At 39.2% G+C, this 24,645-nt stretch overlaps 3 protein-coding genes across 6 annotated transcripts; all 3 read left to right on the top strand.

Moving 5' to 3' along the window:
• Positions 1-23: 23 nt before the first annotated feature.
• On the top strand, positions 24-3,246 carry pgls (6-phosphogluconolactonase). Its single transcript, XM_082530817.1, has 6 exons — positions 24-133; positions 461-745; positions 834-941; positions 1,021-1,122; positions 1,811-1,951; positions 2,699-3,246. The coding sequence occupies exons 2-6, from the start codon at positions 482-484 to the stop codon at positions 2,843-2,845; spliced, it is 762 nt and encodes a 253-aa protein (XP_082386943.1). The 5' UTR covers positions 24-133; positions 461-481; the 3' UTR covers positions 2,846-3,246.
• Positions 3,247-3,350: 104 nt separating this feature from the next.
• colgalt1a (collagen beta(1-O)galactosyltransferase 1a) lies at positions 3,351-11,085 on the top strand. The gene is made up of 12 exons (XM_082530815.1): positions 3,351-3,760; positions 6,166-6,276; positions 6,384-6,501; positions 7,048-7,182; positions 7,276-7,480; positions 7,573-7,692; positions 7,858-7,934; positions 8,060-8,166; positions 8,265-8,397; positions 8,474-8,601; positions 8,706-8,912; positions 9,392-11,085. The coding sequence occupies exons 1-12, from the start codon at positions 3,537-3,539 to the stop codon at positions 9,657-9,659; spliced, it is 1,833 nt and encodes a 610-aa protein (XP_082386941.1). The 5' UTR covers positions 3,351-3,536; the 3' UTR covers positions 9,660-11,085.
• A 641-nt stretch (positions 11,086-11,726) lies between these two features.
• Positions 11,727-24,415, top strand: gmip (GEM interacting protein). 4 transcript variants are annotated; one of them, XM_082529688.1, is made up of 21 exons: positions 11,727-12,000; positions 13,255-13,342; positions 13,847-13,943; positions 14,132-14,171; positions 15,992-16,117; positions 17,427-17,491; positions 17,643-17,750; positions 17,836-17,916; positions 18,258-18,419; positions 18,595-18,732; positions 19,163-19,353; positions 19,553-19,638; positions 19,722-19,784; positions 19,907-19,978; positions 20,083-20,225; positions 20,324-20,500; positions 20,578-20,715; positions 20,818-21,017; positions 21,174-21,498; positions 22,020-22,119; positions 22,924-24,415. In XM_082529688.1, the coding sequence occupies exons 1-21, from the start codon at positions 11,955-11,957 to the stop codon at positions 23,556-23,558; spliced, it is 3,081 nt and encodes a 1,026-aa protein (XP_082385814.1). In that variant the 5' UTR covers positions 11,727-11,954; the 3' UTR covers positions 23,559-24,415. The 4 variants fall into 4 exon arrangements, with proteins under 4 accessions (XP_082385814.1, XP_082385813.1, XP_082385816.1 ...); XM_082529687.1 differs by having other exon boundaries at positions 22,017-22,119; XM_082529690.1 differs by lacking the exon at positions 22,020-22,119 and having other exon boundaries at positions 22,924-23,050.
• Positions 24,416-24,645: the final 230 nt, after the last annotated feature.

Genomic DNA, 24,645 nt, shown 5'->3' with positions numbered 1-24,645 from the left:
TGCAGCACGTTATCAATCGGAATGTGATTGGTGGGTGAAAACTCGCTTCAGGAAGCAGTGTGGTGAATTACATTTGCCCATTTGCCAACTGAAAATCCTCACGATAATCTGCCTCAGAGATTCCAACTACAAGGTAAATGAATGTCACTATGAGGGAACTTGTAGAGGTAAAGGTTGCCCTGCGAGGCTGGTTGGTTTAAGATGCGATGCTTTGTTGCTCTTGCGTTAATGGCTTTCTTTTTCTTTTCTTTTTTTGAGTGGTCTAATCACAAGACAAGCCAATTAAGTTTGCTCAAAGTAGTGCAAAAATAACAGCTTCACAACAGTGTAAAATTAAAAATAAATTAAATTAAACGACTGAGTAAATCACATTTACAGAGATAGCATGATGGCTTGCAAAACTGTTTGGTAACTGACTTCCTTATATGTTGTTCACTTTTCTTCTTTCTTACTTTGTCAGTCCTTCTCACAGAGTGTAGTCATGGCTGGAAGGAGAGTCCTGGTCTTCCCCTCATCAGCAGAGCTCGGTCCAGTCCTGGCCCAGCTGGTGACTTCACGGGCTGAGAAGGCCATCGGCTCTCATGGCAGGTTCACTCTGGGACTCTCTGGAGGAAGCCTTGTGTCCATGCTTAGCAAAGAGCTGCTTGCCCTGTCAGAGCTGGACTGCAGCAAGTGGTTGGTCGGTTTCTGCGACGAGCGCCTGGTTTCCTTTGACGATCCAGAGAGCACCTACGGGCTGTACAAGGTTTCTTTGAATTGGTGTTTGTGTTAACATAAATGTATGTTGCTCTGTTACAGTTGGATGAACTGCAGACCTTTTCATCTTGTTGCAGAGTCAGTTATTTTCCAAGATCAACATCCCCGAAAGTGGGATCTTGACGATCGACTGTTCTCTGCCAGTGAACGAGTGCGCTGAGGATTACACGCGTAAACTGAAAGAGGTACACAGCAATCACAGGCTTTTAGATTTTAGTGTCTGCAGAATGTTTACATCATTATTTTCGCTGTTAAAACACACAGGTCTTCCCAGATGATGACTTCCCTGTGTTTGACCTATTGCTGTTGGGAATGGGGCCTGATGGACACACCTGTTCTCTTTTCCCAGACCACCCTCTTCTGGAGGTGAGGGCTCTTATTCTAATGAACAATTGTCTTCTACAATAGATCTATGCTGAATTATTATGAAAAAGAATGAGTGCAGATACAAAATTACAGCTTTTTTAAGAAAGGAATCATTTATAGTTAATTCAAAACATGTGTTTTATTTTGTAACACAATATGTCATCGTGATCCTAAAAACAATGTTTCGTGCTCTTAAAATGCATTTTGGGCGTTCTTCTAAATATTATCTCTCCGTTATTTTGTATAAAAGGCATATCAAGCACATTTGACTGAACTCTGGCACAGCATTTGTGGAAGAATGCCTGAGTTTGCTTTTGGATGTGGTTTCCTAATTAGCTACTCTAAGAAAACAATGTCTTCTCCCTGCAGTTTTCCAGTCACTCTCTCGACAATGCATGGATAATCACTGGGTTTTATGACAGCACAGTTTGGATTTTATGGTCTTCATAGTTATCCTTGTTAGAAGTCTGAAAAAGATCTGTCTCATGTTACATTATCCAGTTTCCCAGACATGTATTAAGCTTCGTGTTCAGCTCCAGTGGAGAAAAAAAAAAGCTTTTTAGCTTAATCCATGTCTGAGAAACTGAGCCTTCATATTTGCTAGTTTAAAATTATACGCTTTTGGTTCTCATATTGTCACTTTTGGTGCAATGATTAGTTATTGCCTTTGGGTGCACCCCATATTCAGGAAACCAAGAAGATTGTGGCTCCTATCAGCGACTCTCCCAAACCACCGCCACAGCGTGTAACTATGACTTTCCCAGCGGTGAACTCTGCACGTTGTGTGGCTTTTATATCAACAGGAGGAAGCAAAGCACCCGTTTTGAAGGTAACACTTAGGGGCGTCTGCTGAACATACACATCTCAAATTCTGAATCTTAACACCCTACTATTTCCATAACGCAATAAATAAACTTTGACAGTGATGAGACAAAAATGAGATGCACCAAGAAACAAGGGTAATTTGGTTAGGCCATGTGACTCAATATTTATAGTTGAAAGGAGGACTGGGGCCAGAAGAAACACTGATGGGACTAAATAAGCCAGAGATGTGACTTTGAGCAGAAATCATTGCATTTATTCATTTATTATATTTTTATACAGTAATCTAAAACTAGATGTGAAAACTAGATTTTTCAAAACATCTGAAACAACTTTTGCAAACTTTAAAACTAACAAATTAAATAAAAATATAGAGGCAAGTTTTTAGTATTTGTTTAGTAAAAATGTAATTACAACTTGTTGACGAGGCTCTGATTATCATGTTTATTGAGACTCTGGATGTTTTCAAACAGTTGTGTGTTTTTGTTGACAAACACCCAACAATATACAATCCATAAAATAATAATTTAAAAAGTTAACTTTAAACTAATAAAAACTAAACTAAAATATTTTCAAAGAATAAAAAATGAACAGAAATAGAAAAAATCTGAAAATTAACTGAAACTTAATTTAAAAACAAAGTCAAAATGGGAAAAAAAACTAATTAGAAAACGCTAAACTGTAATAACCTCATGCTTTATAGTTTTGTGTTTGTGCTATTGTAGCACATTAATTTCTCTCTTTTTATTTGCAGGAAGTGTTGGAGGATGGAGAAGCTTCACCGTTTCCAGCAGCACGAGTTGTCCCAACTAAGGGCGAGCTGTTCTGGCTTGTTGATGAACCAGCAGCTGCCTCTTTAACTATCCAGGTAGAGAGGCCAGGCTCAGGAGCCAAGCTGTAGATCTGCCTGACTAATACATGCAAGGAGCTCAATGAAGAGTCTGGAAAATAGTGCAGTTCATTCCTCAATCAGTGAAATGTTTGTTTGCGTGCGCACGTCTGTCTGTGTGTGTGTGTGTGTGTGTGTGTGTGTGTGTGTGTGTTTGGGGGGGAGGGGGGGTGACGACTGTGGGGTAGTGTCAAGGTACCTTTATTAAACTTTAAGCTCTGCTTCGTGTTTTTTTTTTTTTTTTTGCTCATGATTCATGTGTGTAACAGTGCATGTTCAGACACTAGAAACTCCATTCAGTTGTTCAGCAGTATATTCAACTGTGGTGTGGTGAACATTGCAACATTGCAATGAGTATACAGAATATAATTTTGATTAAAAGACACACAGGTTAACTTGTGTATTTAAAAATATCTTTTTCTTCTTTTCCTTTTTTAAAGAAAAATCCATTCATTCGAATTGGGCATTTGCCCTCGGTGTTTCCTGTGCTGCAGGGCCTGTATTAGTCCACCCCCTTTATCATCCAAACAGATCCCACCCCTTTAGAGATTAACCTCGCACTGCTTTTACATCAGGGACTGTAGCACAGACTTTCCCTATCTGTGATGACGGCAGAAAGTCAAGAGATATTTCTCTATAGCCCCCGACGAGCCACAGTCCACTTATAAATTATCATTATTCTATTCCATAATTTGCTATCGCGATGCCCAGGCTCGCTGGCCTCAACGACGCCCTGCTCCTCCTGCTCCTGTCCTGCTGCAGTCCTGTCCGGGGATATTTTGCGGAGGAGCGCTGGAACCCCGAATCTTCACTCCTCGCACCCCGGGTTCTTCTTGCCCTCATTTGCAGAAACTCCGAGCACTCATTGCCGTATTTCCTGGGTACTATTGAGCGCCTCAACTACCCGAAGGACCGTATGGCACTGTGGTAAGTTGTTACTGGGTAATGTTAGATGTTGCAGACTGTTAGGCAGCAAAAAGTGAAAGTAATTCTTGTTTTTGCCACAGGTTTCTTACAGAAAAATAAGTACCGAAGGATACTTTTCTGATTGATTAGATCGATTAGCAGGAAAGGGAAAGAAAAGGGGTGGACCCGCAGAGATTGTCGGGGGTAACAAAATGGCTTTGGAAATAAGCGAAGTGTTGCGCAGAGATCATTCCCTCTTTGAAAAAACAGCAAAAGAAAATGTGAAAAACTCAAGCATAATACAAGAACGAACAAATGCATGAGTACAAACCAAGGATATAAAAAGAAATAGGCAATATTTTGCAGTCAGGGTAGGGGACAAAAGTGAGCACATCTGCTCATCAGGACAGTTGTGCGTCGTATTGATCTGTATACGTGGATGGGAGTGAACGACCGCATTGACCACGAGGGGAGCTGTGTGTTGTGTGTGATCTAAGATACAAGCTCTGACACAGTGCTCCACAAGCATACCGATGCCTGATACATTAACAATAAACGCAAAACAAGTGTCTGCCATGTGCAACTGAGTTTGGATTAGCACCATGAAAATTACCTGACCCATGTAGTCTGTTAGTAAGAGGCACCTTCCGTCGCGAAATGTTACATCTCAGGAGAAAGAAGGCAAGTGAGGTCAAACCAGGACATTATAGCTATCAAATCCCATCACCTCAGGGTTCAAAGTTTCACGTTTTTCTTTTAATTTATAACATATCTTCATCTTTAAGCTTATTCCAGTCTTCATGTACCAAAGCCTACATCTTCTCCACTTCCTGACTGGAAGTTAAACAGAGATATGCATCTGGCAAGACAAGTCCCTGTTTGTGAAGTGTTTTTCTGACATTATTATGTGTTAAATAAATCACCTAATAACGACATTCTAGACAATTTATTGATTACATTACAATGAAGTGCTAAGTAAGAAAAGACGTTATGGTGCAGTTTGATTATTAAGCTTCTCCTAGGTAAAGGCCAACCTTAGATAATGACTCTCCGTGATAAATGATTATGGAGGCTTAAACTCAGTTCTCTCTTGATGGTTCATTAAACATGTTTATGTAGACCACATTTTAGACCTAACATCTTTGCACCCTCTCCAGAAAGTATGACTTCCCAAGCTCCTTAGTCATCTGTCAGTCAAGTAAGTGAAGGAAAGCTATTTTCACCCTATACTTAATCAACATGCTTGAACAGCCCACCTGCACTTGTATCCTCAAGCAGTTTGAATGACTACCTGGTGGGCTCGGACAGGCGTGGTCTTCATTCGCTATCTTGATGAGCAAGTTTCACCTTGTGCAGGAGTAAGCGTGTCTTAAATTCCTTTTTTTGTTTGGTAGTTTGTAAAGTCTTGTGTAAATATGTTGGCGGTAAGGACAGTGTTGTTTGACACACATTAAATTACATCTGGAAAAACCAAACAACTGTGTGATCTTATAAACACTATACACTGCACACATTTTGCAGCTGTAATTGAAATCTTTGGCGTCTTATGCCAGCATTCCTACACCGCTACAGAAATAATAGCTGATGTGGAAGTGGCACACCGCTCCTAAATGTATGTTTACAATGAAAAAGTGACATAGGTCTAAACAGTGTTCTTTAATAAGCACTTATTTTATCTGAGCACAAAAGGGAAATGGGAAAGACCGACAGCTGGAGTGACTGAAAAGTGTTTTAGCAAGGAGCTGCAGTGGGGAATTTCCATGGAAATCTGTTCTAGTGTAAACCCAGGGCCAGAATATAAGCACAGCTGGCTGTAGAGCAGGTGTCTGGGGACAGCAAATCATGTTGGCCTACATGGCCAAGAAATGAATCCTGCGGGTATTGGGTTATTCTGGAGTATCATTTCTAGGCTTTTCATCCTCGTGTAGAATTAGATCAAACATGCAGGCAGTCTAACTTGGGTTCATTTGCCTCACGCATAGCCTAAGTCACTTTAAACAATTTCCTTCTCTGTCTGTTGCAAACAGAGGTTTCACTTCTGTAAAGTAGTTTCCGTACTGTTATCGTTTTTTCACATTTCCTTTATACATAACTTGTCGATGCTGACCTAAAGTTTTTTGTTTTGTTTTTTTATGGGGGATGTTTTTATTGCTGTGTGTTTTTCTGAAGCTGGTGTCCTTTACACTTGTGTCACTTCCCGCAGCTTGTACATAATGCATTTACAAAAAGTGAACACAGGGCTATTGTTATTTGAACCTTGGGTTTGTCTTTCACTCATGCCTCAACTAGAACTCAGTTTGGCACCGCTGCCTACAGTCAACCACTGTTACAAATTTCTTCTCGTTGTTACAGTTTTCCTCCTTTTACCTAGGTTCTTGATGAATGCACTTAATTCTGATAATTTACATTTTTTTCTGCATTGACAGGGTAGCAACTGATCATAATGAGGACAACACCACAGCAATTCTGCATGACTGGCTTGTAAAAGTACAGAAGCTCTACCATTATGTAGAGTGGAGGCCAAAAGAGGAGCCCAGGTTTGTTATTTTAAAGATGGAATTGTATAATGCTCAAATAGCTCACAGGAAATTGAGTCAGACATCACATGAAATGAGTTTAATTAATACTGAAATATTTTGTGTAGAAATTATGAAGATGAGGAAGGTCCAAAAGACTGGACAGATCCTCGTTATGAGCATGTTATGAAGCTTCGGCAAGCAGCGCTAGAGTCTGCTCGTGAGATGTGGGCAGACTATTTTATGGTAGGTAAATAAAACTACTCTTTACAGTTACAAAAGGAAGCAGAATTACACTCAAAATGTTGATTATAAACACTGGGCCTCACTATTTTTAACATTCAGTAATAAAAGCCAAAGAAAAAGTACAGAATTGGGACCAAAATGCCACCACAACTAATTTAAGAGGGAGACAGACTGTTAAAACTTTTCCCAGTTATGTTCTGTTTCTTATGGTTAAAGTTCATCTTTCAGTCTAGTTCATCTGGACACTTAAATCTTAAATGCACATTTCTATTTGTATTCACCAGCCTGGCCCACATTGTCTTGTTTCAGCAGGGTATAATTTTGAAGTGAAGTCTATCCAAAATTGCAATAATTTCGTGCTTTTAATCTTACATCTAAACTTTCTCTCTAAAAAACAGAATTGTAGTATATATACTGCTGGTCAGAGATCACTCAGTTTTAGTTACCCCATTTATCCTTTGGGAGCTGTTCAGCGTTTCTTCTCAAGAGTTTTGTGTACAGTGTGTTATTCATACACTAGCTGTTTTTCTTATGCTCCTTGTGCAGCTGGCAGATTGTGACAACCTCCTCACCAATTCAAATGTGCTCCGGGGGCTGATGAAACAGAACAAGACTATCATCGCGCCGATGCTTGACTCTCGTGCAGCCTACTCAAATTTTTGGTGTGGAATGACTTCCCAGGTACTGTCATGATCACTGAGAAAACCCCTTTGTGTATGTCAGAAAGTTTCAATAATCTCTGTAATAAACAGCCTAACAACTCTCATCCTCCAGGGTTATTATAAGAGGACACCTGCCTACATACCTCTTAGGAAGCAGATACGAAAGGGCTGTTTTGCCGTTCCTATGGTACACTCCACGTTCCTAATAGACCTCAGGAAAGAGGCCTCCAGGCAGCTAGCCTTTCACCCACCACACCCAGAATACAGCTGGGCATTTGATGACATTATTGTGTTTGCTTACTCTGCTAAGATGGCAGGTAATTTGATATTATCCAACTTAAAGTCTACTTATTTTTATCATAAATAATGTAGCTTCAGATTAAGTTTTCCTATTCTGTGTTCGCTACAGAGGTTCAAATGTTTGTATGTAACAAGGAGACCTATGGATACTTCCCTGTGCCACTACGTTCCCACAATACTTTGCAAGATGAAGTGGACAGTTTCTTACACACTGTGTTAGAAGTTAATGGTGAGTGGCTGAGAGCTTTACTTTTGCAACCCCCTCACTCTTAACCACTGGCTTATTTAAGTCTTAATTCTACTCTCTTCTGCTTCATCTAATGGTAACTTTCAGCATGAGTTTCTAAATATCATTTATACCATTTCTGCATCCATCTTCCCTCTGACTGTGTAGTGCGAAATGCCCCAGTGATGCCATCCAAATACATAAGTGTTCCTAGAAAACAACCTGACAAAATGGGCTTTGATGAGGTAAGAAGTGATGTGAAGATGGAATCTGCAAAAATGGCCGACTTTCTGTTTCTGCGCTGAAATTCTCTGCCTGCTGTTGAAATCTATAATTACACTGATTGGTTCCACTGTTTACCTTTGTGTAGGTGTTCATGATAAACTTGCAGAGGCGGACTGACCGCAGAGAACGTATGCTGAGGGCACTGCATGAGCAGGAGATTGCTTGTAAAGTTGTTAATGCCGTGGATGGAAAGTAAGTGATGCTTTCCACTTATATACTAATTAGTAACTACCACTGACTGGCCCATCTTTATTGTCATTTTGTCACATTTCTACTTCTCTCTATTTCAGAGCAATGAATGTCAGTGAAATTCATGCTTTGGGTATCCATATGCTTCCTGGATACAGTGACCCTTATCATGGTCGTCCACTAACAAAGGGAGAGCTGGGATGCTTTCTTTCCCACTATAACATCTGGAAAGAGGTAAACCCCTGAAGCCAAGAATTTGAATATTTCCAAACCAGACGGATGTGTGACTTAAAGATTTCTCTGGCCTTAGATTGTGGAACGAAGTCTCCACACATCTTTAGTGATCGAAGATGACCTGCGCTTTGAGGTGTTCTTCAAACGTCGCTTGATGAACTTAATGAGTGAGGTGGACCGTGAAGGTCTGGATTGGGATCTCATGTATGTTTTTACTTCCTTCATAATATTTTTTGTCATTCCCACAGAGTTTACAAATTCTTATCAACTTGTCTTTCTGTGTTTTGTTGTTTTTTTTCTTCTTTTAGTTATATTGGTCGAAAGAGAATGCAAGTGGCTCACCCGGAGAAAGCAGTGCCAAATATACACAACTTGGTGGAGGCAGACTATTCATATTGGACACTAGGATATATGATATCATTACAGGGTGCCCAGAAGCTTTTAAAAGCAGAACCATTAAAGAGGATTTTGCCAGTGGATGAGTTTCTTCCTCTCATGTACAATAAACACCCTGTGTAAGTGTTAACACCAGCAAACACAAGACCACACACACACATAATATATCATGCATTTCAAAGGTTTATAGGTAGTCTTAAGAGTGCAAAAGTTCAACATTTCAGATTTATCTTAAAATGTATTCAGTTTGTATTTCCTCAACGGTCAAAAGTCTCTCAACTTATTCCATTATCAGTGCTGGCTCCTAGATTTGAACCCTGACACAGTTATATTTTGTACATCTGGGCACAATCTGAATTCAATTTATGACACAGAGACTTGAGTCACCCATTAGAGATATTTTAAGGAACAGTCATAGAAGTAAAATACACCAGATCTCATCTGATGAGAACTAAAACTGAATCTGTGTTAAGACATAAAAAAATACTAAGAAAACTAACACTAAACACTAGAAACAACATTTCTAAAGAGTTTTTCAGTGCACTGTGTTTCTATTCAGGAGTCTTATCTTTCTTTCTTGACCTTTCCTACTCTCCAGATCTGATTATATGGAACAGTTTGAAACCAGGGACCTGCTGGCATTTTCCGCAGAGCCTCTCCTTGTGTATCCAACTCACTATACGGGTGACCCAGGATACGTCAGTGACACTGAGACCTCCACTGTGTGGGACAATGAAAAAATCCGCACAGACTGGGACAGAGCACGCTCAGGAAAAAGTCATGAGCAGGCTGAGATCAGCACAGAGGCACAGAACTCAGATGTGCTCCAGTCTCCTTTGGACAGTACAGCACGGGATGAGCTATGAGAGGAAGTCACTAAGAGCCTTGGAAAAATAAAAAAAGGTCCATAAAACGCACCACATTAGTTTTGTAATCATGTTTAACCTTTGATCACTTTGATTTTGCATCAGATCAGATGTGGTATCAAAGAATATAGAGAAGTTTAAATTATCAGAAGTGAAAAGTTAAAAAGGGATCATGCATGTCATGTTTTCTGCTGTCGTCAGCTTGTGGTTTTTACTTTATAAAGGCACTAGACTTGCCATTTGGAATGGCATTTGCAGTTCCCACCTACTCTCTGTCATACAGAAATAATGTATACTGGTAAAGAACAAAACTGGACTGCTGCATTTCAGTGGTGCTAATTTGAGATTAGACTGCGTTTTGTAGCCTTGAGAAATTAATGAATTTGGCTGCAACAACAAATCTGCACCACAGAGCAAAATAAAGACGTCTTAAATCAACCTATGCAAAACCTATGAACTTTTGGCATTTTGAATCGTTTTGTTTGTTTTTGTTAAATTTTATAACAGTGCTTTTTTTAAAAAAAAATTTAGTTGGTCATTGGACGGTACAATAGAACCCTGTAGCAAATTTCTATCAAAGTGACAAAATTCAGAACCAAGTAATTTAATTTACAGAAATACTGAGGCAGATTTACCACCAGTAAATGTTGCTGTTTTGTTTAAATTTTTGTTTTGTTTTGTCCTGTTTTTTGTTTGTTTGTTTGGTTGGTTGGTTTTTTTACTCTTGTAGTTCCACCAACCACCTCTTCATACAAATAGACGTGAGACAAGCCACCAAACACACTGGTGTTTCAACTTGCCCACATCCAAATGCACATCAGCCACTTTATTACCTCTCTCCCACAGATGCGGTGCTGGTACCCGTGCAAGTTCTGCCTTAGTTTTTGGGGTTTTTTAGAAAGAGCTCACATTTATGTAGCAGACTTTGAAGTATTTTCCATGTCCATAAAGTTATGGCGCAGTGACGCACCACTGTGGGCTGCATCTATAAATTACCTGTGAAATTTTTGTGGTTGCCCTTCTTTTTGCCAATGATTGTTCTGATTTTGGGCCCATTAGTTTTGTGGCGTTGTGAATGCATTTGTCCTTTTTGGCAGAAATTCTATCAAACAGGTTCTGGATTAAGCACCAGCGCTGCATCGGTGGAAAAGAGCTGTATTGCTGTTCCATCTCAGATCAGTTCAGTGTGAATGTTGAGCATTTTGATTGTGGTAGACTTTATGAATTGTCATTACATAAGATAAGTGTAGATCATCATATTTCTCACAGTATATTTATTGTGTCATGGTTTCCCTCATCACATACACAGATCTCTGATGTAGCCAGTTTCTGTTGAGTCCTGATGGGAGTTATTCACTCACGAAGTGTGCACAAAAATGTTAGTGGTGCTTGTACCGACAAAAAATAAAATGTTTTCTTTTTAACAGGTTCGACTTCTGTCATTATATGCTTACTGTTCTGTTGGAGTAACCATTTTTTTAGTTAATGTTGACTGTCCAAATACAAATTATGACGTCTGTATATTGTGACTAATGGAAAATTGTCTGTTACTGTGTAGCCTCTGGCACAGTAACATTTTACTGTGAAGTCATTCACACATTGTAGACTGTGACCTGAATGCAGATTTTGCCTTCACCATTTCATTCATCATTGTCACTGGAAAACACAGAGTACCCAAGCTGCTGATTACAAGTAGAATTGAACTTTTTAGCTGATTATTCTCGGCATGTCACGCAACCGACTTTCTCATTGAGGTTTTTATCACACCTGCAGATGGCTGAATAAGGTAGCTTACATGACAGTGAAATAATGTTTCTTAAATAACTTATTATATATATTAACAACTGTGTTTAGTATATACTAATTTTTAACCAAGTTGGTTTTAACCAAGATATGTTTTCTGAAGTGTAATTGTTACATTACAGTGGTACATGCCAATATTTAAGGAACAATCTTTCTTACTACGACAATACAAATTTATCACAGTGGTACCTTTTCACTATATATGGTTAGACAATGTAGGTGGGGCCTCCAGTGACTGTAAGATACACTTCCTCTTCCCCTTGATGGCGAAAACATTGGCCAACCTTCACTCTACCAGAGGAAGATCATTTTAAGAACTTGCATATCAGCGCGCTTGGGGCTCAGCTTTATATCGCTGTGTTTAAACTACAGTCCTGATTTCCTACCACTTCAAATACAAAGTGTTTTACTGTGTATTGTAGTTTGACCCTGATGCGAGATAATGTGTGAGAGGTGTTGTTAGGGTCTGCCTACTGTGGAAATAGCGCAGAAATGGAAGAAGATTTAGTGGAAAACAAGGATTCTACTCAAGGCACAGGTGAGCACAAATAAGATATATGACATGTGGTCATTTTGAGTAAATTGTATCCTTTACTCTAAATATCAACTTGCCCATGCTTAAATGAAACTTAAATCTGTTTTCTTTCCTTTCAAAATGTTCAAATTTTTTTGCTATTAATACACATTTTTCTTCATTTGAAGAAACCCCAAACTTTTTAATTGCCAAATATTATTTTGGTTTGTGTTACTGGAAATCTACTCAAAGCAGTGTAGCGCCATTATGACATGGGTATTCATGTGGGTGCATGCAGACGCTGCATGCATAAAGTGCCTTTGTTAATGAGTCTGTCAGAAGATTTCTGCTGCTGTGCAGCATCCTCCTTGTTGATGAACTTCCTGAACTCTTTTTTTTAAAGGTTCTTGTTCTGTCTTTTTGTTTAACTTCTGTATTTTTATTCAGCAGAATTAGCCTACTCCTTCCAAAAAGCCAAGACTGTCCACTTCTTTTAAAACTAATGTTTTGGAGACTTTTGTGTCATTTGACACACTAGAAATTAGAAATGTTTCTTTGCTTGAAAGTTTCTATTCAGAAGCTTGTTGCAGTGTAGCCTCAATTCATGCAAGTAGCTTTTGCAAATGTTGCGGGTAAACAGCAAACACAACTGTCAGAGTTAAGTGCAACTACATTGGAAAACTGTTCAAATTTTGCTGAAACATCTTACTTTCCTGTCAGCTCTTATTCTTGAGCTGAAACACTGGTGGTGTGAAAAACAAGGACTCTATGTACACGATGGGACGTGACACAAACTGCAAGCAGGATGTGGTTGACCAAAATGGAGGCCTCTCTGAGCGAGTGATTTCTTTTTTACATTTGTTACACCTATTGTGAATTATCAGTTTTTAACTTTTTGCTATGTCAGAGGGTTATAAACGGTCAAAGTGTTGCACAAAAGCACAAAAGTTTAAGCAACAAAATGTGTCAGTTTTATTTCACATTAAGTGCAAATGCTGTCAGATAGGATTTTATGAGAAGCTAAGTTTGATTATTTTTTTGAACTGGATCCTTTTTTCAGTTCATCTATGTGTGTATCTGTGTGTTTGCAAGCTACCAAATGTTGGCATATACTTGATGAACTAGCTTTGATACTGTGGTATAATATGCATTTCTATATAGTTTGTGCTCTTTCGGGGTGGGGGAAGGGTACACATGTCAGGATCACCGTTTACTCTATGTAACATAAATACAATGTAAAGTTTGTGTGTATCTTAGCTTTTACATTTCTCATTTCAGATGTGAAACGAGTGCAGAAATCGGAAACAAAACGATACAGTGAGATCTTCCGAGATTTTGATAACCTTGATTTATCTTTCATCTCTTCGTAAGTATTACCTTGTGCAACCCTTTTCTCCTGCATCACTCGGGTGCTAAGTAAAAACTGTGGTTAGTGAATTGGTATTTCAAATGGTCTAGAGATGGAAAATGATAAGAAGCTCTTGAGGATGGAATTATTAATTTATATTTTATCATTTAATAATCCATCAACATGAACTCAATTATGTATGATTTGTCGGTATATTTATCTAGTGCAAGCTTTTAACTAAAGGTTTAATAACTTTCTATATTAGCATTGCCATGTCTGGTTTAATCTATCCTGATTGTGACTCATATTTTATTAGAAGCACTGACTGGAAACTGTTTATAACATTTCTCTAAAGCAAAGGTGCAGTGGTGAATATAGTTAAGATGATAAAAATACATAAACTGGACCTTGAAAGGTTCTTAAGGGGCTTGTTTATGGTACTAAAAGGCCCAGTAGCATATGCTTGCTGGCATATTCCTTGACAAATATGTTTCTCTCCTTATACATTCTTTCTGTGCTCAGCTCAGGGGATGATCTGCTAGCAGAGATTGACTCCCAGTCCATCTCAGAACCTATCTCTGTAGAAACTGCAGAGACCACAGAGCAACATGACGTGACTGTAAGAAATAAATACCTTTTGAATGTAGTGAATGACCTACTTAATCAAAGGCCTGTCATTTATGCTGTTGTTTATGCTAAAGTTTAGCTCAGGTTCAGTTTTCAAATGATGGTTTGTTTTTAGACGATTAGATGTGCTTTGATAGAGTTGTAGAGTTCCACCAGTTTGAAGATGCACTTTGTCCACAGATATGTGCCGAACCCAATGACGTGGATGGAACTCAGACAGGTATGGTTTGTGTGACAGAAGGGATGAAAAAGCCCAAATGAGTGTGTTATTGTCTGCATGCTCTCTGGTCAGGGTCAGTGAATAACGACAGCTGTTATAAACAGTTGGTCTCAATGCGACATTCCTTTACACTGTGAACCTGTTGCTGAAGTGGTTCAGTCACCTGTTTAACCTAGCACTAACCTTCCTGGGACTGACAGGATACTATCCTTCATCCCATCGGATCATTAGATGTAGCAGGAGCTACTGCCTGTGACACTTTACAAATACTCTTCTTCAACATTTATTTATTGTCTTATAATCAGCTGTGAGTTGTAACGATCCCTCTGTAACAAGATTAGGCTAAAGAGAGAGGATTAAAGCAGGGGACAGCTGCTCTCAGTTTTTACATTAGACTAGTGGAAAAAAGAGAGTCACAGAAATCTCCTGTTACATGGTCTATGGCATAAATACAAGTCAGATGGATAAATGCACCAGACTTACTCATAGTCTACAGTGGGACTTTGGGCTAAGTGCACAAACTTCAGTTTGACTCAAATTATAGGCACATGGTAAGATAAGATATTACAGAGGCACACTGTGTTAAACTTGGATGGTGAGCAATGTCAAATGTATTCTTGGGGCATAGAAGCTCTTCTCAAGAACACCTCCCCCACACCACCTTAGCACGCTTGCTCTCTCACATGCCAGGAGATAAACCTGATTCAACGCTCCTCTAAACCCTGTCACTCTGCATTCTGGACTTGACTTGAATAATCCTTATTCCAAGTGCTTGAACTCCAAAGGATTGATTTCTGAAAGTGCTCAGAGCTCTCCCTAGAGAGGAAAGGCTAAGAGAGGTCACCCATAGCACAAAACCTAACATATCTCTGGAATTGCATGTTCTATTTTGTGGGCTGCGCATGATGGCAGAAGAAAGTCTGGTTTGATTTTTTTTCCTACCACTCTAACTGGATTTGGCAGCTATCTGAAGGGGAAGAGCAGTATAAAATCTGCCTCTCTGTCATAACATGCTTGCATGTTTTAAAGCACTGCACAATGGACCGCTAGAAGAAGTGAAAGTTGCTGAAATGCATCAGCTTTGGTTAAAAGAAGGTTTTTTGCGAAGGTTGTGCTGGAAGTGGAACACATTGAGAAAGTAGTGTAGGGAGCTTTTGTTAGACCATGTGACTGTCACAGATACATCATCCACCCTGCACTAGTGTGACTCACAGAGGAAGAAGAGTGGTTATCGTATTAACGCCCTGCCTTGGTGACCACAGTAGCGCTATAACAACATGCTAGTGTGCTGTTATGTGCTCTCACAACATGGCTTGTGTCAGTAGCTGACTGAGTGAACAGGTGTGAGAGGGAGGGGCCAGGCAAAAGGGAAGAGAGAGGAGGGAAGTTATTTAGCTAAAGCAGTTTGTTTTGGGGCTGTCCTCTCTCTAGTTACATCCTTTTTCTGTCAACTGTGAGACATAGGACTAATTTAAGAGGGGGTTTTTCTTTGTTTTTTACCGACAAACTAATGTATATTTTAGTATACATGCTAGAGTTTGCTCTCACCTTCTGGAAACTGCAGGACCTTTACTCTGAGGAGCAGCTATGACTTGTCATATCCAGCCATTATTTCCTGTTTTGGGTTTGTGTATATCTTTTTTTTAAACTGGTATTTGATTTTTAAATTTCTTTATGTTGTCAGATATAGTCTGGGACCATTAATATCACTTAAGGACAGACTAAATGTTTTCTTGAGAAAAGGGGATATTAGGTGCTATTACAGTGTAATTCCTGGGTACACCTTGAGCCTACCATTATGATGATGTACTCTCTCACAGTCCAAGAAGCAGACCTGGCCCTATGTCGCTGTGAGGATGGAGTGGAGACGGCGCTGCAGTACGCCAAGTTGTGGTGCCGATATGCCAAAGACCTTCTTGCCTGGATGGAGAAGAGAATCAGCTTGGGTAAATACACAGCTGAGTAAAGGAAATAGTAGTGTAACATGCAAATTTTGTGTCTTATCGTAGATGGCATATTTGAATAGAAACCGCACACAGAAACAAGAATAGGTGGATTTCTTACAAAATGCAAAGCCATAATGTGTACAATATAAATGAAAATAATTTTGATCCACTATGAAGTCAGTAGTCTTAGAGTAGTACCAACATTAATTGGTTTAAAGTGTTAGTAAATGATCATTTCATGCAAGTAGGTTAGGTATAAGTGAATGTGTCCTAGTATTTTCATCTAGAGTTAGAGCAAATGGTTGTTGTTGTTTTTTTTGTTTGCTTTGATATAATAACATTTGAAATAGTGCTGCAGTAGTCACCCTGTAAGGAGAAGAGGTGCACACTGAAGATTGGATTGCTGCTTTGTATTACCCATTAAGAAAGAAAAATCATAATACATGCATTTTTAGTATTAGCTGGAGTACCATCGAGTAATTTTCATCTCCTGCCTGGATTATTTCTGTTAAAGAGGATGTGAGTTTATGCAGTCCTTCCAGAGAACTGCACGCTACACACAAACAGAAAGGATTAAAGAGCAGATTAGCTGAAAAGAGGAGGGCAATAAAAGACACTACTTGCCTTTGGAGTACACAGCGATTCCTCTTCTGTGAGCCTTTTCAGATCCTATGAGTTCAGGTAGTGATGTCAATATACTTTGACATCACTACCTGATACTAGTGTTATCATTCAAAACACAGAGCAACAGTTACCAACCTCAAGTGTGTAAGGAGATCAGTTAGGCAATGATAACACATGAGTAATGCTGGGTGAAGCTCAGCCCCAAACTAGTGATTACACAGTAAAGCAACACATTGAGTTTGCTAACAGTATAGAGCCCATTGCTCAAAGAGAGCAGTCAGATCACAAACTGCTGTTGACTTAGTGTTTGTATCAGTACTTGCACAGTGTGAGTGAGATCATACTGACATCAGCTTGGTTCATTTCCTGTTGCAGTTCTTGAACTGATGCAAAATGCAAACCACAGGTATTTTTAACCAAATTAATTCCTCTTTTAAGTTCAAAATAGACACAGGTTAGATTTGACCACACTACAGGTTCTAGTTATTCTGTGGGTGCTGCATAGGTTATTCATCAAATGTCAGACTTGTGAAGAGACACAGAAGATAGGTAATGTCCAAAAATGTTCAGTATAGTGCAAGAATTTCAGTGGATTCTACTTGTGTTTTTTTATCTTCATGTACCATGCCTGTGTTTTTTATTTTTACATAAAAAAGAAAAAAAAAGTTTGTTTTTTTCTTTGCAGAGCAGGAATTTGCAAAAAGTATAATGAAGACGGCTGAAGGAGCAAAAACCAATGTACTCCAACAGGTATGGTTTACTGGATACTTGACAAAAACTGTACCAATGATTGCTAAAGTACATCACAATGGGTTACTTATAATGGTGCCTAGAACAGAGACTGTGGCATTTCTCTTTCTTAGACTGTGGCGTTTCTCTTTCTTTGCTCTTGTCTATGCAGGAAATGATGCCATTACAGTACATCTACACACTGGCTCTAGAACAAGACATCAAAAATTGTCTGAACGCTAGAAGGACTTCTGATCTGCTGCAAAGTCGCTGTTACCAGGTATAGAAGCCTACAAACACATCATCTAAAACCATCTCTAATGTTTAGATGTAGATGTGTTAAATATCGATTCTCTGTCTCAAAGGCCTTGAGTGCAAAGAGAAATGAGATTGATAAGTGGCGCAGAGAATTTAAAGAGCAGTGGGCAAGAGAACAAAGGAGGATGGTAAGTAAATAATCACTCCTGGTATTGGTTGACGTTAAGCAGAGTTATTTGCACCGTTAGTGAACTTGTTGGTATCTATTAAAGTCATATTAGACTGTACATGAAAATAGTAAAATTGTTGCCAGAATCATTACATATTTTTGTCTCAGTTCATCTAAAATTAGTATCTGTGTATAAATTGTATAAACAGTCGACAGTATACTTGTTTGCATGTCATGTATATGTTGTTTTGTCTGTTATGGATGTAACCAACATGTTTCCTTTCTCGTATGTTGTGCTAAAGTTTGTGCCAGTAATAAACAGTGTTCTCCACTCTGTGTATCTCCCTTCCTCGTTTTCAGAATGAAGCAGTTACAGCTTATAAAAAGGCCAAGCAACAGTACTTCCAGCGCTGTGATGAGCTAGAAAAGGCGAAAGCTGTCTCTGCTAAGGCTGCAGATGACACAGTAGGAAGCAAAACACTAGATAAGAGGAGGAAGTCTAAGGATGAAGCTCAGACTAAGGTGAGTGTCATGTTAATAGACTAAATACTGTATAATCTGTAGAAATAAGGGCCTAAGGTTTCAGCAAACAAAAAGTAAATATTTTTTGGTATCCTTAATAATGGCTTATGAGACGATGCAAAAAGAGGAAAACACAGATTGCATATCCACTTAGATTTTCTTTCTGTCCTCACAGGTGTTAGAGGCAGAGTTGACATATAAACAGTGTGTGACTGATGCAAAGATCCACCAAGATGAGTTAGTGAAGGTGAAAGAAAGAATCATTTCACACATTCGTAAGCTCATCTTTCAAGGAGACACTGTGCTCAAAGAGGTCAGTACTTCATTTTGGTATAAATATAGAATATGTGTTACTATATAGTTGATATTATAAGTTGTCTTGGATAGCTACATATATATTTACAGGATCATTACCTAAGAACAGTCTAATCACTGAAGAGAAGTTAACATGTCTAACTATTAGTAGTTAATCAGCTTGATTAATACAAAAATGTACCTGAAAATAATAATCTACCTAAGCAGTGATTTATGTTTTGCATCATACAGTATAAAGAATTTTAATAAAAAACTACCATGTTTTATAAAATTACAAGATTCCTTTGCATATTTTTTCTTTTTTTCTTTTACTTTTTGCGGGTATGAAAAGTAAATTGTGAGCAAAACACTACTCTTATATTTTATATCACTTTTTTTGATTAAAATTTTTTTCCTTGACTCCACATGATGTCTTCTCTCTGTATTAGGTCACAGTGAACCTGTTCTACTTCCAGCGTCAGCAGGCAGAGCCTGTTCCACTTGGCTATCACAACCTGGAGGTAACATGCAGAGCCCAGGAGTCTGGTGAGCCCTATCTGCAGTATGTTCTCAGTAAGCGTCGCCCTGAGCAGATTCTCCAAAAATTTACCTTCCAGGAGTATGTTCCTCACGGTAAAGGGTGCGTTAAAAGGACTTATTGCTGCTTCTTTTATGTAGCATGTTTTTAAATATAAATGTGAACATATAAACATGTGTCAGTAGGGACAGATGTATTTGAGTGTATATCCTTGTCATAAAATAGGATTGAAAACATGTTTGATATATTCCACCTATTTACTTATTAAAATAATTGTTTCAATAACTTCTTTTCTTTAAAGCAACAAAAGAAAAACCAGCGCTCTGAACACTCTGCCAGACTCGTTCATGGCAGATGATAGTCCTTTGCGACGATCCAGTGATTGCAGTAAGGGCTCCACCTAATTATACTTTTTTATATTAAAAAAAAATCTTTCTCTTTAATAATATTTGTGTGTTGGTTCACCTAAGGGAAAACTGGATATAGTGACAGTGAGAGCATCGGAGGCAGTTCGGAGTCCCTGTCTAGCCCTGGTAGGCACAGGCTTACATTTTGTATCTAACTTTTAATTTACAGTACATGCATCTCGTAACTCGGAACTTTAAAAAAAAAAAATTAACTGTGTTTTTGCTTTATTTGGAATATATAACTGAAGCTAGGAGGCAGTGTAAAACCGCATCCACTTTGACAGTGTCATCAGACGACCTAGATGACCGGGATGAATCAGGTTCTTACCTCCTTTTCTTTTCATGAACAGAATATGTTAATAGAGTATATTTTTTATTTGATCCTTGGCTGGCAAATAAATCTATCTTCTCCACCTTCCTCCAGAGTACAATGATAGTCAGCCAGCCAAAGTGCCACAGGTTTCGCGAGCTGCACTATCACATCGACTCAAGAAAATGAAAAGCAAAATGGCCAAATGCAAGCAGTGTGACAACTATATTGTTGTCAGTGGAGTTGAATGTGAAGAGGTATGATTACACATTTGATGAATATATTGTAACATGGGCAGAAAACTGTCTTTCATGAGATTATTAATGAGATTAGCTCTTTTCTATCTCACATTCAGTGTGGCCTAGCTTTGCACAGGAAGTGTATGGAGGTGTGTCAGCTAGAATGTGAGCATAAGAAGGGATCGGTGTTTGGAGTGGACCTCTCTCTGCTGCCACGTGACAGGCCAGATGAGGTGCCCTTTGTAGTGATTCTCTGCACATCTGAGATTGAGAGCCGTGCTCTCTCTGTCCAGGTATTATTTATCCTCACACTGGTACAAATACATTGGTTGTCAAGTATGAATAGTGATCTAATAATCATTTCTGTTAGGGTGTGTATCGCGTGAGTGGGTCCAAGCCTCGCATTCAGAAGCTCTGCCATGCCTTTGAAACACAAAAAGAGCAAGTGGACCTCTCGGACCTCTCACCACATGACATCACCTCTATCCTTAAGCACTTCTTTAAGGAGGTAAAGGAGATATTAAAATACAAACCTCATTTTTGCACAATTCAAGAGATGTAATTTTTTGTCTGATATCGCACTGAATATTTTCAATATTATCTCTTGCAGCTGCCTGAGCCCTTACTAACTTTTGACCTGTACAATGATTTCGTTGCGGTGGGGAAAGCAATTCAGCACCTGAATGATGGGGAGACATCACCAGAGACTAATGAGATAATGGATATCACTGACAACCTGCAAAAGCTACTACACAGACTTCCTCCATATTGCTACAGCACCTTGCAGCATCTTGTATCTCATCTTCAAAGGTGAGCATGCTCTGGCACCACAGACCTCTCTAGTTTAACTTGGCCTAAACCTGATAGATGACATTTACTTATTTCTATACTGGACCACTGACTTTGACTTCTAAGTCAAATTTAACTTAAGCTGTCCTTGAATTTGTCTCATGTGTTTATTTACAGAGTTTCAGAAAACTACGAGAACAAGATGTCTCCCAGCAATTTAGGCATTGTTTTTGGGCCAACGTTATTGCGCCCTCTAGTGTCGACAGACATGTCAATGATTGCCCTCTTGGAGACCACCTACCAGGCTGTACTTGTTGAGTTCCTCATCACACACCACGACAAAATCTTCGGCCTGGAGCAGGGATCCGATACACCCCCTCCTCCACCCCCTACCGCACCTCTTCCTGACACCCCTCCCAGAGGTTCCTGCCCCTTGGATGGGGTAGCTTATCTCGACTCAGAAAATGAAACCACGTCCAGAGAGCGGCCACGCTCAGTAGAAGTAAGTATTTCAGTGCGCTTTAAACATCTATGGCTAATTTTTAACTGCTCCCTTTTAAGCAGCAGTTGCTTAGCATTCACACCATGTGAGAGTAAACACACTTACCAGTTTTTTAAGAGCCTTAACACTTGCCACCTTAACCTCACGTTTTTTCCATCAGGATTAACAAGATCCTCACGCACACTGCTGCATTTCTCCTGCCCTCTGCACTCTGGCCTGCATGACCGTCTTTCTAGCTTTTACTTTCTGCTTTACACAGCTCTTTCCTGTAAAAAAGATTTTTAAAGTTCACCTAATTGTGGGGTTTTAGCTGGGTTGCATCAAAAGAATTAAAACACAAAAAGGATATCACCTTTCTTTAGGAGAGTAAAAACTTTTTATATTTGTACCTAATAAAAAAAAAAAAAAAAAAAAGACTCATCCCAAGTAGTCATTCCCCCGGTAGGAATCCTATAATAATGCAGTGCTGCAGGTTTAGATGTGGTCTGTAATCCACCACTCAACTTGTGTCATTCCAGCAGAATCGAATCAAGAGAGAGTCAAGCGAGGGTTATATATCTGACAAGTCTTCATCCAATGAGGCAGTGGACCAGCTCAGCGCTGAAGCCAGTGAGAGAGCAGGTAGGCGGGGCATAGTGATAGAGAAGTTACTCCTGACTAGAGCAGGTCAGCAAATTAATTTATCCACTGTGTCTATGTCCTGTGAAACCTAAAGATGTTGACATTTTCAGTTGCCAAGTACAACGAATTCTCTCTTGTGTCAGCTTGTAGTTTTGCTACTTGAGGACATGTCTTAAATAATCCTCTTGTAGGTATTACCAAACAGCTCCCAAGTGTTTTGCTTAATTTCTTGCACACAGGGGGTTGGTTCTAATTTACAGTTACAAAGTAGCTTGTGTTTCTAAGGGTGAGATTATGTAGGTGTAGAATACTTAAAATGTCTGTTTTTTTTTAATTACTTTGCGTACATCATCCAGTTATCTTTAGAAGTAGGACTTCCTTATATGTTGCTATTCAGTAAAAGTGGCTGAATTTGGTTGAGTACGTTTTGTCGGGGATAGTCTTTGTGGAATTGAGGAATTAATTCGTGTGATTTTAATTATAATATGATCATTTCTTTTGGAATTTGCAGTTTGACATTTGAGTTTTTGTATGAATTTGGACAACACAAAGTTAGATTTTGGAGTTTGGGGATTTGGAAAGTCTGAGGCTCAAACCATTCTTTGCTTTCTGTACTTTCGCTGTGTTTCTGAGGGGCTCTCTTCTCTGTTGCTAAAACAGCAGCTTCAAAAGTCCTCGATTTCAAGTCAAGTTGCACTATATATCATATAGAATGATTTTGGTTTTTTTAAGCAAAATAATCAATAACTGGTGTTGGAAATGCTTAACTTTGTGAATCACATGCTTATCCTTCTACTGCTCCAGTCCTGGCTATGAGAGATGTATCAAGTGATCCTCAGGGTGAGATGGTAGGAGAAGCTATCTCTGATTTAGGAGTCCAGCCATACTACCGTTTCACCAGACAGCCTGTGAAGTATCACCGACATCATAATACAGGAACCCGAGTCTCGAACCCAGCATGTGCAGCCAGACAGGCTGCACCTCAACCGAGGGGCCACACAGGAAGTGCAGACAGCAGTCGCAGCTCTTCTCCAGAGCCAGGGGCACAAAGACTTTCTCGAGACATAGATATCCATTATGAGGGCATTCTTGAGCCCCAGCATGTGACTACTGACACAGAGAATACAATGGATGCCCCACTAAGCCCCCGTGAGGTTGTGCAGTACATGCTGGGCTTGGACTCTACGTATGCACCACTTTCACCTTCTACAGCATCCAGTGCAACGCAGGCTGCTGAAGAGGTGGCAGGAGGATGTCGAGCAAATCACAACATAAATCAGAGCAATAACAAGCAGAGTACTGGACATTATCACCATCTGTGTTCGTCACCAAAGACAATTCCCGTTGAGAAAAATGTTACCTCACCAGCCCAGAAGATCCTGTCTGGTCTAAGGCTGAGACGCAGCCACTCAGGGAAGGATGAGCAGCTCTTTGTCTGAGGGAAGATACAAATCTGCAGATGGTTCACTGGAATGATTTCACATACAGCAAAGGACATCATTAATATGACCATTATTGTATGTAACAACAAATGCTTCTGTCAATATTACCATTATTATGCCTTTATTATGAATAGAATACATCCACATTTTAGGTGCAAATGTCACCACAGGAACACAAAGTCTTTAGTCATCAAACCTACTGAACTAACATATGAAACACATGGAAAAGTTCAATCCTGGTGCCTGCTTGGATTAACACTTAATCTTCTTTAGATTTTGGTCTGTTGATAATCCAGCAGTTCACTAAACAGACCACACATGAGAAGTTTATATATTATTTTTTTAATTAGCTCTTGTGTTTTGACTTAATTAGTAGGCGAGGTGAAAAGATACAAACTAGCACCTGAGTATAACGGTTTTGACCCGAACAAACTGTAATGAATATTTGTAAAATGCAGTGTCATCGATATAATGCTGTTTTACATTTGTTGTGCTTTCCCAATGTATTATTGCCTATAAATGAAAAATGTTATAGTCTGTAAACAAATATATGCCTTTACTGGTGTCCTTGACCCTAACACTGATCATTTTTAGCTTAATGCACCTTTCTTGTTTTAACACAAGGGGGCGGTCCTCTCTCAGTATGCGGGAAAAGCATGTCAGACAAAATAGTGAAAAGGCAATAAACCTTTTATCTTTAATTTCAGTGCTCTGCGTTTGGACATGACACTTTTTTTTACTTCCATGTCAGCATTTTAGTGCCTGCACCTGTTTGATTTTACAGCCTGGTGTAAGTAAATGGAGTGAAGCAACATTTCCTGATGTCTAGAAGGAGTAAAGTGATATCATCTTCATTCGGCTTTGTTCTTTTGATATTTTTGCATCAAACTCAGACAGTTTTGGTGTATAATACAACAAAAATTTAAATATGTTTTCCTGTGTGAAAGGGGCTGATATGTCATCACAAGTTGTTTCACCTTAGCTGTGCCCTTTTAAGTTTCCGTGTAACCGTGAGCACAAATGCAAAAGATCCTCCCCATCTGAGTTATCAATAGGCTGTATTATCACTCATCTTCCCTCATCA

The sequence above is a fragment of the Aulonocara stuartgranti genome, assembly GCF_965226115.1.
Source record: "Aulonocara stuartgranti genome assembly, chromosome: 4".
NCBI lineage: Eukaryota > Metazoa > Chordata > Actinopteri > Cichliformes > Cichlidae > Aulonocara > Aulonocara stuartgranti.
This window is presented reverse-complemented; position numbering and strand designations above follow the sequence as displayed.